Below are 14052 nucleotides of genomic sequence, written 5' to 3'. Positions count from 1 at the left end.
GAGCACAGTTGCACTCAGTATCTATTTAGTGATAGGTGCAATTGAATAGCCAAGTAAATCAGGATATAAAATGAAAGTGTTAGTCCCACAGTTACACGCTCGGGAAGAATGCGCATGTGTAGGGATGAGAGCAAACTATTTGTGGCCTGTTTTGTTTGTTTCTTTCCTCATCTTCCCCCAGTGTGGACGGGGACAGGCTTTTCCTGAACCTAGATCTTTAAAGATGTTTTATTTTCTCATTGAAACTCCTTGCCTTCCTTTTGCACTCTTTGCCTTGCCCTCTGTCTAACTTTGGTATACATAATTTCCTTTATTTATTGTTGGATATACATCCAACAATCCACATGAATTTTGTTGAAACAAGCTTGTTCTAAGCTGCACCAGTTCCCCTTGAGGAACTTGAGGCTTTCCCTCTCCTAACCCTAGGAAATCACCAGCAGGGCTGCTGGTCACAGCAGGATTCCCTGCAACAGCACCAGGGCTGTGCCTCCTCTCCCCACGGCTCCCAGCATATGGTCAGCTCCTCAGGATCCCTTACACATCCCTCATTCTCTGCCCTCTTACCACATGGGGTTTACACTTCAAAGTGTGAACAGGCTTTGATGCAGAACAGGCAGAATTCATTTGCTAAAACATCTATCTCTCAGAGAGAATTTATATGCACAGAATGGTATTCAGCTTTGGGATGTCTGATTGGCAGCTGTTTTACAGAAGGAGAATTCTGGGCAAGTTCGTTGTGAGTAATCCTCCTTTGCTTCTGCCCATGGTGTTTTTGTTTTATTTTGGTGGGGTTTTTTGGAGGGAGGAGAACTGTTGGTGGTTTGTTGGACTTTTTTGCACCCTTGTTGATCACAGCACGAGAGACAAGCATTGGTCATGTGCGTTGAACTATTTAAAGGAATTTTTTTTTGGATGTATTAATCAGAAAAGCCTTAGAAAGTTATAGGTGAGGATAGCACATCAAGGGAAAAATGTCTTGCCAGATTTGGGATTTTAAACTAATCCATAAGAACTTCATTGTTACATAGAAAATATGGTAATGTTATAGTAGGCATATAGATATTGTTCAGGCACTTGTTTGAAGGTCTTCTCATTCTAGGCACATATTTTGGAGGGGATCACTTGCAAGTACTTATCTGTTATGCATATGTACTGATGAGATTTTTTCCTCTCTAGGTAAAAGTATGGATGAAATCAAGAAGCTGCTGTTGTTGGTTCTGGGATGTGCTGTGCAGGTGATCATTCATAGCAAATAAGATTTTTTTTTTTTATCTCTTTCTTTTTCTGGAATGAGAAAATCTACCCAAAGATTAGTGCTGTATGAACAAATCTTGAGTTCAAGACAGCTTGTGAGCTAAATTGTGAGAAACACAATAGGTGAAGGAAAGAAATGCAGGGGAGAGGAAGCACATTGTGTGATAGCAGTAGCCTCAATTTGTTGCCAGTGCTTAGTCAGACACAGGATGTGTACTTTTTAACTTGAATAACACAGTGGGATGAGATAAGTTTTGAACAGTGTTCTTGATATCAAGATTGTTATTGGTTTATTTTCTTACTGTTTTAAAATACAAAGTGGAACAGTACATGTTAGTGCCAAACAAATAATTTGACAAGTATAAACATTTCTTTAATGAATCATGATTTTATTTGCACAATATTTTGATTTAATATTTTGTGACAAAAATACCAGATTAATAGATACTTTGTACATTAGTGTGGGGCTCTTTGTGTGATACTTGTTTAAATAAATAGAGACAATGTATATGGGAAACTCTGGAGGAATGCACCGCACTTACCAGATAAAGAAATCAGTGTTCTGCTCACCAAACCTCTGAGGCAGTAAACAATGGCCTCGTTGCAGGGCCTTTGCTGATAATTGACCTTGTTTGTAGGTCTGCCTTGTGTTTTTGTCATGCCTTAGGACACTTACCCTGCTCAGCTGTGTCAGCTCAATTATGTCAGGGTAAATCTACGTATTGCGGCTCTGAACTATGTTAGTCTTGCATTGTAGCACAAAGAATCATTTTGGCTGCTGTGCATCCTCAGATCTCATTTGCTGGTCTGAGGTTCTTCCCAAGGAGGTAAACGGTTGAGACTCAGAACCAGGCCCCAGAAGGACACTGTAAATGAGTTTAAAAAAAACCCTTTTAAATACTGCTTAAGTTCTTCACAGTGCAATGTTGTTACAAGAAGGCAATAACGTTCTTAGTGCACAATCACAGATATACAGCAGATGTCTGCCTCTTCTAAAGCCTTAAGTAAAAGATTTACTAAAATCTGTTTGTCTGAAATGTCACTCATTTTTTATCCAGAATGTTTCCCTTTTTTTTTATCTAAAGCATATGTTGATTTAGTCCAACAAACAACATTGGGCGTTGATGTAAATAGTATCTAAAGTGATGCATCTCTTTTCATTGCCAAAACCAAACAAAATGCAAACAGCAGACAGGTTAAATGATGCAGTGTAAATGAAGGTTTACATTTGTGCCAGCTCTATTAATGAAGCTGTGATGATTTCCTCTGGCTGTTTCCCCACCTCTTGATCACATTGCATGCTGAACTTGGTTTTTTTTAAATCAAAACCAGCCATTTAACTTAGCTTTAATTGTACTCACTAAAATGTTTCAATAATTTAATGCACATTTTGGTTCATGTTCCATATGGAGCAGTGAAGTGTTAAACCTTCTAGTATAACATATACAGTGTAGATCTTGAACAGTTTTTTATTAGCACTGTAGGTTGAGTTTGTTTGTTTGTTTTTTTAATTTAAATAAAAAATGGAGCACTAAGTTTTATAGTATGTAGCACTGTTTCAGTGTGTGTTTTCTTTTAACAGTGTGAAAGAAAAGAAGAGTTTATTGACAGAATAAAACAACTGGATATCGAAACCCAAGCTGCCATTGTGTCACACATTCAGGAGGTAGGATTCTTAGTATTGTCTATTTTGATGTTGTATCTCTCCCTTCCTTGAATTAACAGGATTTATTGCTTAAAATATTAATGCTTAGAATTTTGTAATGGATTCATGAACTTTAAAAAAAATAATTGAATATGCTACTACACTCATAAGATGGAAATATAGGTGCTGGGGTCATTACTTGGCTCAGTGGTCTTTTAAAGAGAGGCAGCAGTAAATGCCTTGCTTGCTACTTAAAGGTTACGCAGGAGGAATTGTTGTAAGGATCCATGTGCAATATTGACAAATCTTGTGTGACTTAGAAGCTGCAGAGCCCCATGCACCAATGGTGTAAGCACTTAGTCCCCAAGCCCTGTGGTAGGTGACACAGCCTGCCCAGTGACTTGCTTCAGACAGGGGCCTCTGAGCTAGATGGTCTTGAAGAGCCAAACTGGATGTATATTCTCTTTAAAAAGGTGTTTGATCCAATGAAAAGCATTCTTGGATTTCTCAGGCTTCAGAAGAAGGAATGGATATGGATAGGTTTACCAAAGAGTACAGGAGGTCTCTTAGTTTGGAGAGCCAAGTGGAAGTGTCCCTCACTGGGAATGGGTGCTGCCTGTGCCCAGGTGTCATTGCATGCAGGTATAGAAAGCCTGGTACACTCAAATTTGGGGACCAAATAGGGAAAGTGTTAAGACAGGTACTTTTTTCTTAATGTTAAAAAGTAGTTTATTTTTCAGAAAGAAAAAAAATCATGATGAGCTAAACACATGGTTATAACAAAAGCTGGAACAGTCATTAATTGAACTGAGAGACTTGCCTGATGTTTCTGCTAAATCCATCAGAGTAAATCAATTTTGGTAGGGTAACAGTTGAAAGATACACTGCTAGCAGCAACCAGAGGTATTTCTGCAGCTGTTACTGCTCCTCCCATCTGTATCAGCTGCACACTTCTAATATTCATTGAAATCAGGGACTCTTTTTAGTAATGTTCAGTGTGGGATTAGTCCCTTCTCTGTGGGAATCACCTCAGGGTCAGTAAGACAGCTGCACACTTCTAATATGCAAGTGTGTATGCTATTGATCATGATATTTATTTGATCACTTTTAAAAATCAGACTTAATAATTATAAAAAATGTAAATACCAAAAATTTCTGGGTATTGTTACAGTTAAAGTAGTTGCATTTATTATTTGCAGCCTGGGTTTGGTAAAATGGATATGGTTTTAAATTTATGGATAGAAGAAACAGCTGCATATACAGTGGACAAATTTTCAACTCAACCTGTGGAAATACATACTTTTTTGTTCCTATTCCTAGGTGACTCACAATCAGGAGAATGTCTTTGACTTGCAGTGGCTGGAGCTCCCAGATATGGCCCCAGAAGAACTAGAGTCTCTCTCCAGGAATATGGTTTTCCACCTCAGGAGGCTCATTGATGAGAGAGATGAATGCACAGAAGTATGAGGACACATCTCTCCCATATAGAGCTCATATGACAAGCAGCAGATGTGGGCTCCATTCCTTCTCTTGTCTCTTGTTTGTCTTGTTTCTGTTTCTTCTGCAACTTCCTACTACACCTCTGAAAATCTGTAGAAAGAATTTGACTTTTCCATTGATTCCGTACTAAGATGTGGTGAAATGATTGGTGAAGAGGAGTTGAGCAGTCTCTTCATGAGGCAGAGACGAAATGTCTCTGCATGTCTGTCCAGTCATTCAGGCAGTGCTTGCTCATCTCTCTGTTGGCATCTAGCCTCCTGGGCTCCATTGTCGTCTCTAGTTTTTTGATTGATCAATTCCTTTCCCTTCAGATCTCTGGAGAAAACTTCTCCCTTTCTTTAGCCTGTTAATCTTCTGTCATGCCTTTGACTGCAATTGTGTTCATTAAAAACTAGTAAAACATAGTTGTTATGGGGTTTTATGAATTCTTCAAGGAAAGCAGACTATTTATTTTGAGCATTGGAAGGGGAATGTTTTACTCTTTGGAGCATAGTAGAGATTCCTTTCCACTTCTGTGTAACCTTTCACTACTGGCTGTCACTTGAATTCTGTATCGTGCCGGACTAATCATTTCCTAAATCTAAAAATAATTTTTGAGTATTTTTAAAACAATGTATAAATACACTATTTATCTCTTGGCACTACATAGTCTTCTGTATTTCCAGGTCATTGTAGATCTCACTCAAGAGAGAGATTATCTGCAATCTCAGCAACCACCAAGCCCTCTGAAAGTACCAAGTCCAGATTCTTCGCCAAACCCTGCCAACCCTCTTTCTAATGAAGAAAAGCAGCACCTTGCAGTTGAGCTGGCAGACACAAAGGCTAAATTGAGAAGGATCCGTCAGGAGCTGTAAGTCACCATTATTTTGTGCTTCTAGAGAGACTTGCATATTAAGTCTTGTACATCTTGAAAATGCAGGAGCCTGTTGGCTCCAATACACTGACTTCCATAGGAGCTCTAAGAATCACACCTTTAAAACCACAGCAGTAGGAAGCTAGTAGTATGTTCCATCTTATCTTCTTTCACAGTTGGCCTTTAAATGTAGACTGATGGCTACTTCCATTCTTCTTTTTGTCTCATCTCTCTCCTCCCCCCTTCAGAATACCAACTGCTAGCTCTGCTTTTTAACTTGAAGTGGAAGCTATCTGTGACAGCAGGTGCACCAATGAGATTTAAACACAGGAACTTAATATAAAAATAGAGTTGCAAATTTGGATCCATGATATGCGTATGGTATCATGAGAAAATGATGAAGCTGTCATAACAAAGAATATGCTGGGAGATTTTTCTCTTCTTTTACAGATTCCTGGCAGTGTCCATATAATCAACATTGTTTCAGGAAAGAAAAAAAAAATACTAAGATTTTTCTAATCCTTTTCAGGGAAGAGAAGTCTGAGCAGCTTGCAGATTCTAAACATGAAGTTGAGCAGCTCACCCTAGAGCTGCAAAAAATAAAGCAAGAGGTGAGATGGGCTTGTTTTCCTGTGACAGTCTTCCCTATTTAAAAAAAAATCCTGTTTCAGTGTGAGGCTAAAATTACTACTATGCCTGTTTTATAATGAAGAGATCATCGTAGTCCAGCAAGCTGTTTAAAGATTATGGTTGTGGCATAGAAGTGCTATGCTTCCCACTTAGCTGTTGAGAGCAGTCTCATCTGTTCAGCTTGCAAATAGCTTAGTAGTGCCTGAAGCTTATACAGCATCAGGCATTAGTAATGTCAGAGGTCCAACAGGCTGAAGAACCTCTCTGTCTTGTAGAGAGCTGCCTACTAGGAGAATTCTTACTCCTTAACCAGGGGAATATTATATGTCTATGTTTACAATCAGTAAGTAAATACAAAAAGTCAAGTTTAAAGTATGTGCTTAAAAGCATTAACTTACATTTTTCTCCCTGCTCACCTGTCACAGAACATGCACCTTGCCTCAGACGCTCGCTCTGCCCGAGCGTACAGAGATGAGCTCGATTCTCTGAGAGAGAGGGCAAACCGTGTGGAGAGACTCGAGATGGAACTGGTTCGGTGCAAAGAGAAACTTCATGATGTGGAATTTTACAAAGCCCGCATGGAGGCAAGTGAAAATTAGGAGAAAGATTTGCTGAATAATCCTTAATGTTTGGCTTTTGTTATGTTACTAGTTTATGTGTCATTTCTCATTGAGCTGACCACAGCAGAACGTCAGAGCAAGTAGTTTCATAACATACAGCATAGCTATTGACTGAGCACCATTAAAACTTCTTTCAGTAGAGGAAGTACTTGGTGCACACAAAAAAAATGCCCATTATTTTCAAAGAGCTCTGCTTAGTTCAGCATTATGTGGCTAAACAGGACAGATCTTTTCTGGATGTTTTTTCTAGAGTCCAGATCTTTAATTTAAAGATGACCTCAGATGAAAAATTCTAGCCAACCCTTTTAGCAACTGTTACTTGTAGTAGAAAGGAGAAAAAATTTGGATCCTCCATAGTGTCATGAGGGGGGTAGGTCAATAAGAAGTGTGTGGCTTTTTTCCAGTAGTAATGTCAGTTACTCAGCTTAGTCACCTGCAGCTATGTCCATCTTGGAATTATTAATTGAATTAGGTTGAAAAGACCTTGGAGATTGTCTGGCTGAACTCATTGGCCCAGCATGGCTGATGTTAAATTTAGGTAGGCCTGATCTTACTTTCTGTTCTTTCAGTTCTTTGAGGAATTCACACCAAAACTCCCAACAATCCCGCATACATAACACTTTGGCCAAAGTCAAATAAATAACCAGATTGCTGAACAAATGGAGGTTTGGTAATTGACAGCCTCACTATCATTAGATAAAATTCCATGTCTGAGGTAGAAGAGTGATGTTGCCAGGCCTCTGGCTGAGAGCACAGACCTTATTTTTCTGCTCTATAAACTCTACTTTGTAGGTGATTTTTTCCCCCTTTCTTTAACCTAAGGGGGCAGCTATGCTTCTTATGAATGGGTTCACTAAAATGGATGGTTATTAAATGTAGTAATAAACTACAAAAGCCTGTCTTGCCTCCCAGTAATTCCCAGTTTGCATTAGGAAGTACAAAGCTCTGCCTCTCTCTGTTTTCCTCCCTCAAGCTGGCAAATCAGTCATGCTCTACCCTGGCACACTGGCTATCAGTGAGCCATATTGGCATTCCCCTTTCTGACTGTGCACTGGAGGTGCTTAGCTTTACCTGCTGCTCAGTTAATTTACCTGGAGCTTGGAGAGGAGGTTTTGTGTCCCCTTCATATGAGATCAAGGGAGTAGCCTCCTTGCTTCTCCCAGAGCCAGCAGTTTCCTGCACTGCTGTCTTGCATGTCCTGCACTGCTAATCTTGCTTAACATAACATTTGGTTAAGAGACCTTCAAGTTAGTTTCAAATTTCTTCTATCTCTCCTCACTCTCTCTTCCATCCTGTCAGTTTTTGGTGGAACTGCAGAGTGTCAGAGATGAGTATCGCTCCCTGCCACACTGTCAGGGTTTAACCCCAGCCAGCAGCCAAGCCCCTCACAGCCACACTCCCCACCAGTGAGATTAGAGAGCAAATTGAAAGGGTAAAAGCTGGAAAACTCATGGGTTGAGATAAAGACAGTTTGATAGGAAAAGCAAAAGCCACATGTACAAGCAAAGCACAACAAGGAGTTAATTCATGGCTTCCCTTGGGCAGGCAGGTGTTCAGCCACCTCCAGGAGAGCAGGGCCCCATCACAGGTAATGGTGACTTGGAGAGTGGAACACCATCACTCCAAACGTCCTCCTCTTCCTCCTTCTTCCCATTTTGTATGCTGAACATGATGAATATGGTCTGGAATATCCCCTTGGTCAGTTTGGGTCACCTGTTCTGGCTGTGTCTCCTCCCAGCTTCCCATGCAGCGCCCACTTCGTCCTCTCCAGCACGGCAGCACAGAAAGCAGAGAAGGCCTTGGCTCTGTGTGAACCCTACTCAGCAATAATAAAACCATCTCTGCTTTATCAACGCTCTGTTCAGCCAAATCCAAAACACAGCCCCATACCAGCCATTTGGCCTACTCCAGCCAAAACCAGCACAAATACAGTAGTGGGACAAGGAATATTTCCCATCAATTTGGCACATGTCTAATTTGGAGCTATAGTGTGGCCTTAGAAAAAGTCAGTATTGTAGGAGCTGAGCTTTCCTAATGGGCAACAGGATTGCACAGCTGTCTGCAGGGTGCTGGTGTGGTTTAGAATAGCCAGCGAGTTTCACATTCTCACCACTCCCTCTCCCATCATTGATCAAGTTTTGGCACAGCCATGGACTGACAGCATTGAGCATCAGGCAAACTCCATTGGTCTCAGGCTGGTGCATTCAGAGCATTCCACAGGGCCCTATTCTGGGTTTTTATGGTCATAGAGTAGCACAAAGGCTGTGCATACTAACCAGTATCCAGCTTTCTATGGGGCCTCAGTTTTCTGTCAAATCTGACTCAAGTCCTCTGCCTCACTGAAAGAATTAATGTCTGGGGTTAGTATAGTCTCTGCTTAGATTTGTTCAGGAATGTAACATGGTAGAGATTTTTACCTCTAAACAGTACAGTGATTATTTATTTCATGGCATTTTCCAGTTACCAATAGTTTGCGAAGCTCTAACACTTAAGACCTGAACAAATCATCCAGAGCATGCAGTGAAAATGTAGGTGTGTTCAGCATCAGCCACTTTTCTGTGGTAATGTGATACCTTAAGGCTCATAGGGTCTTGACAGGGTTGTTAATAAAGCAGTGCCAGATTGGTAGGTGAGAAGAAGAGGATTTAATGTTGTGCATCAATGCAGAAAGCTATTAAATGAGCCCTTAAAATATTTTCCTTCCTGGTATTGCAGGAGTGCAAAAGGTTCAAATCTGTATGTCAGTATGTAACACATATGTAACACATTTAGGGCTTGTGTGGAGTTTTCCTTCTCTGTATGTCTTGACAAACTTTTCAAGAGTGACGTTTTAGTTGGACCATTGTATAAGGAACATGAACGTCCTCTGGAGCCTTCCTGCTGGGGTGGCTTAACAAGATCACAACCAGCAATGTGAAGGAGCAGCCCAGTGCAGGGCTTCCTCCACAGAGGTGCTTCTCTGCTTCTCTTCTATGACTCATCTCCACTGAACCTTTTGCTGTTCCATGAGATGAGATTATTTTCTAAGGCCAAGGATTGTGCTTTGCTCAGTTTTCCTCCTCACCATAATCAAATTTCTATGCAGGATGACAGCAGGAATATCTTGTCAATTAAAAAAAAAAATAAAAACAAAAGCATCTCTTGTATGTTGTCATATGAGTGTTCAATGTTTGATTGTCACAAGATGTTAACTGTGTTATGGCTCAGTAGCAACAGCTTCTGAACTGCCTGAAGGCAAGGGTTTGAGCTGGGTCTGGATGCATGTGCAAATTCTCTTTTCAGATTTAAACAATCTCATTGCTGCTTTAGTTTCCGAAAATGTTTCCCAGTGGCAACATGCCCTGATTGTTATCAACCACTTATCCCCAGAGTTGTAACCATCTGAATGCACAGTGCACATTCTTTAAGCTGTTTCAAGTTACAGTTAATAGGGCATCAAACCACTATATGTAATTCATTTTAGAAACTGCAAAATGTTTTGTGTATTTGTGTATTAAACAACAACAAAAAAAATCCACAGCAAATTATTTTTGTTGCTGATTTTAAAATAAACTTATAATGTTGGTGAATTTGTTAATTCAATTAAAAATGAACTTTAATTCCAGTGGAATCAGCACCACTCCATGACCACCACCTGCTGACTGTCTAACAAGTGTGATTTGTAGCCAGATAGATTTTTAGGTCAGTTGTGTTATTCCAGCAACTTCTGGGAGACGTTAGTGCTGACATGTTTTACTTAGGACAGCTTTGCTTTCCAGGCCTAGAGATGTAACCTCTACAAAGCTCCCATGGACTAATTATTTAAATTATATGAACTTTTCAATATTGAGACAACCTCAGATCATGGTGATTGAGAATGAGCAATGTCTACCTCGTCACAGCAGGCATTTCCACCTAGTTATTAATTTAATATTTCATCAGAACTGCTTTGAACTGGCATGACTACCCATCCTGGGTGCTCAGTGGAAAGTACTTCAGTTTTCCATATATTGCAGCTCCCACTGGAGTGTGGTTTGTACCAGAGCCTGCATATTTGTATGTACTTGGCACACAGTTTGACTCTTGATGAGACACTAAAATAACTAGTTCTTGCTTGGTAGGCAGTTTTAAGGATAGTTATGATGTCATGTCTTTGAGGTCAGACACCACTTTAGTTCTTAGGGCTGTGGTCCAGATTGAGTGTGGTGATCTAGCAAAGTAAACTCTTGGCACATTGTTATTTCATTACAGATATTCTGGCAGCTTCCATAACACCTAGCAGTTTTTATGCCATGTACTTCTGTCATCTATTTAGTGTCAGCCTTTTAAGTCTGTCCACCTTGAAGTGACCCTGTTAGATCAGACTTGGCCCAAAATGCAGTAACCTAGTGTTTCAGTATTATTGTTATTTTAGTTACTTGCATACTCAGACATTTTAATTGAAGATGAACCACTTCATAAACACTGACATATTTCTCCTTTTAATGCTGCTATAAGTAGGGAATTTTTTTCTCTCATGATTTGCAAGTTGGTAGCTGACCCACCGAGAGATCAAGGGCAGTATGGTGCTGCATAAGGTAGACTTTCCATATTATACCATGTACAGTCAAGCTGCAATAAATTATGATTATGAAAGGCTTTTAAATGATGACCCCCTGTAGTATCAAAAGGCGAGGGGGGGAGTGGCTATCATCAGACAGTCTTAACTCATTCTTTACATCTATCTTCCTTGTTTTTCTTTTTCTTTGTCCTTTTTCTCTTTATTGTTTGTTTTTTAAATAAGTGAGCCAAATAAGGCTTCTTATGGCTGATTCCACCCCAAAAAATGAGAAGCCAGTTGCTGATTAAGCTATGAGAGTGATTTGCTCATGCCTGGTGATCTTTTAGGAATCTCCTTGGTTTGGATGTTTGTGGCCTGAGAGACCAGACATGAACACTGTGTCAGCAGAGACATCACATTTGAAATCAATTATCCAGGAATAAAATTGTCAAGTATTTTGTCGTGTTTGCACATTTTTCTGGTTTTGCATATTTAATTGGAAGAGCAAAATGGATGGGGAGAGAAGGGAGGAAATCAGAGAACGACAAAATTTCTGTAGAGAATCAATCTGCTTCTTGTCCAATTGTAGCTCATCTGGGGAAAATTCCTTACTGTGTCCATTTAATCTTTGAAATGCTGATGCATTCCTGCCATAGAACATTTGCCTTGGACTCAAGATTTATCTGACAATCAACAAAAGTAAAAGCTAGCAGTGAGGTATTATGGCTTAAACTGAGACATATTTGATGAATGTGTTTATAACATGACCAACATTTCATGGCCAGATTTCGTGCTTTGGATATTTCATGTTTCCAGAATAAGATACTTGAATGCAGAGAGTTTAATTTGTTATTTGCAAGGAACAGTTGCAGTGCAGTATAATTAACCTGTTTCTAATGCTGTGGCTACAGCAAAGTAATAAATTAAACTTCTACTCAGTAAAACCAGATCCAAAAGCTCTAATGAGTAAGCGACGTGGCTTGTGCAGTTCATGCTCATGTGTTTAGTGGGGAATTGGCAGGAGTGTTAGGTGATAAGTAGAAAACAACTTCTATTGTTCAAGTGAATTAAAATTCTGTTCATGAGAGAGAGAGAAACTTTATTAAACAGACATTTGCACGAGTGTACTGAAAAAGGAATGTGGATCTTGACTGTATTGATACTATTCCCCATCCCTTGAAAGTAAATAATCTGTTTTGGAGCTGGGAAAAAAAGGGACTATGATGAATTGGCAAAGGAATTGGAATTGAACAGTTGGTCTTCTGTATGTATCTCTTGATTTAGCCTTGTATAAAGCAAAAGAATTTCTGTTAAACTTGTAAAATTCAGGGAAAAAACCCTAAGAAATATTATATTTACTTGCATAATAATTCAAAGATAATAAAACATAGCATCATTAAAATATTAAGTAAAAGTCTTTCTATGTAACAAACATGTTAGATTTCCTTCTTGTTTTTTGTAGTGTCACTTTATGAAAATCACTTGGTCTACGAAAAGTCAATAAGAAATTAACACTGTTACTTTTTTTTCCTAGGAATTAAGAGAGGACAACATTGTACTGATTGAAACAAAGGCCATGCTAGAAGAACAGCTAACCATGGCAAGAGCTCGTGGTGATAAGCTGCATGAATTAGAGAAGGAAAACTTGCAATTGAAATCCAAACTTCATGATGTGGAGCTGGTATGCACTTTCTTTTTTATTATGCTAATTTTTTAAACTTTTGTTTTTATCCTTAGATTACAAAATCAAGTCCCAGAAATTGGTGGAGACAGGCAAATCAATAGTGCTTTTGAAGAAGTTTTTAGATTGAACTTGCTGTACATGAATTCTTGAGATAGTGTAATGTTAACAGTGTAAATATTGCCAATGCTTCTTTGTACAAGACTTGAGTTTTATTTTATGCAGAAGGTATATCACAATTTTAAAATACAGATTGTTTTCATTCATTTTGTTAATAGAGATACTAAAATCTGTTCAAATAGAAATCTCCTAGATATAGGAAATTAAATCTACTCTAGTAAATAGTCTTTCTTGTTGGAAACAAAATCTTCAGCAATTACAGAGTCTTTAAGAATCAATTACCACCGTGAAAGACACAAAATTCTAAAATTTCTTGATTTTGAAATCAGAGATATGGTTTATTGCTTCATAAATAAAAAAAAAGGTAGTAAGTGGGACACTATTGTCTACAAACAAAAAGCAACATTTGACTTCATAAACCCACTAGAAATAATAAATACTCTTTTGTCTCTTGTATTTTACATAACATATTCCAACAAAATTTGAATTCTGACTCGATCTTCTCGAGTGGCCCGGCTAGCTCAGTGATGAGGTTTCTCTTCACTCGAGTTTCGAGCCAGCATATGTTTGTGGGGTTCACTGATTTTCTTCAAGAATTCAAGTCTATAGAGCGAGTAAAGAAATCAGGGGGGGACTCTCTCTCTGGTTTGCATTCCACAGTTTATTTCTGTGAAGGGGAATCCAAAGGACGAGAGACAAAGGATTTGGGGTCTGGGGGGTTTCTTTTAACAGGGTTTTTCGGAGGGTGGGAACATCAGAGAAAGAACCAATTATTTTTCTCAGTTAATACATCTTACAAACTTTCTACAAATCAAGGTTACACACACCAAGATAAGAAATAACAGACACCAACTTCTTCAAATGCCCACAAAGGTGTAGGAGTATTCTCCACAGAGGGGCAGAGGGGGAGAGAGGGGGGGGGCTTGGTTTCCTGGCAACACAGGGGGGAAAGAAAGGGAAGGTAAGCATGCCCTCTCAGCTTCCATAGCTCAGAGGCATTCTGGGACAGGAAAAACAAAGTTAGAAACTTCCGTGTTGGAAAGAAGGGTCTCTCTTCTCCCAACCCCGTGCTTTCCTGGGCTAAAGAAACTTCAAGCAGCTGGAAATGCCAGCACGGTCTTCTCTTTACTCTATCCGGCCTCTCGCCATGGGGCTGAGGAGAGAAACTTCAGTAACCATGGTAACTTGACGCCAGGTAAACAATTAGGAGAAAGAGAAGCTGGGGGGGGG

At 39.4% G+C, this 14052-nt stretch overlaps 1 protein-coding gene across 2 annotated transcripts in view; it reads left to right on the top strand.

Moving 5' to 3' along the window:
• CCDC88C (coiled-coil domain containing 88C) overlaps window positions 1-14052 on the top strand; it is a 95268-nt gene that overhangs the window by 45288 nt on the left and 35928 nt on the right. For both annotated transcript variants that reach the window (XM_058840340.1, XM_058840331.1), the window contains exons 5-11: window positions 1177-1235; window positions 2837-2920; window positions 4220-4360; window positions 5065-5249; window positions 5782-5863; window positions 6308-6466; window positions 12556-12702. In XM_058840340.1, coding sequence (XP_058696323.1) covers window positions 1177-1235; window positions 2837-2920; window positions 4220-4360; window positions 5065-5249; window positions 5782-5863; window positions 6308-6466; window positions 12556-12702 — 857 coding nt within the window. The remainder of the gene's footprint in view (window positions 1-1176; window positions 1236-2836; window positions 2921-4219; window positions 4361-5064; window positions 5250-5781; window positions 5864-6307; window positions 6467-12555; window positions 12703-14052) is intronic.

The sequence above is a fragment of the Poecile atricapillus genome, chromosome 1 (assembly GCF_030490865.1).
Source record: "Poecile atricapillus isolate bPoeAtr1 chromosome 1, bPoeAtr1.hap1, whole genome shotgun sequence".
In the NCBI taxonomy this organism is placed as follows: Eukaryota; Metazoa; Chordata; class Aves; order Passeriformes; family Paridae; genus Poecile; species Poecile atricapillus.
Note: the sequence above shows the minus strand (reverse complement) of the source record. Positions and strands in the feature narration are given on the sequence as shown.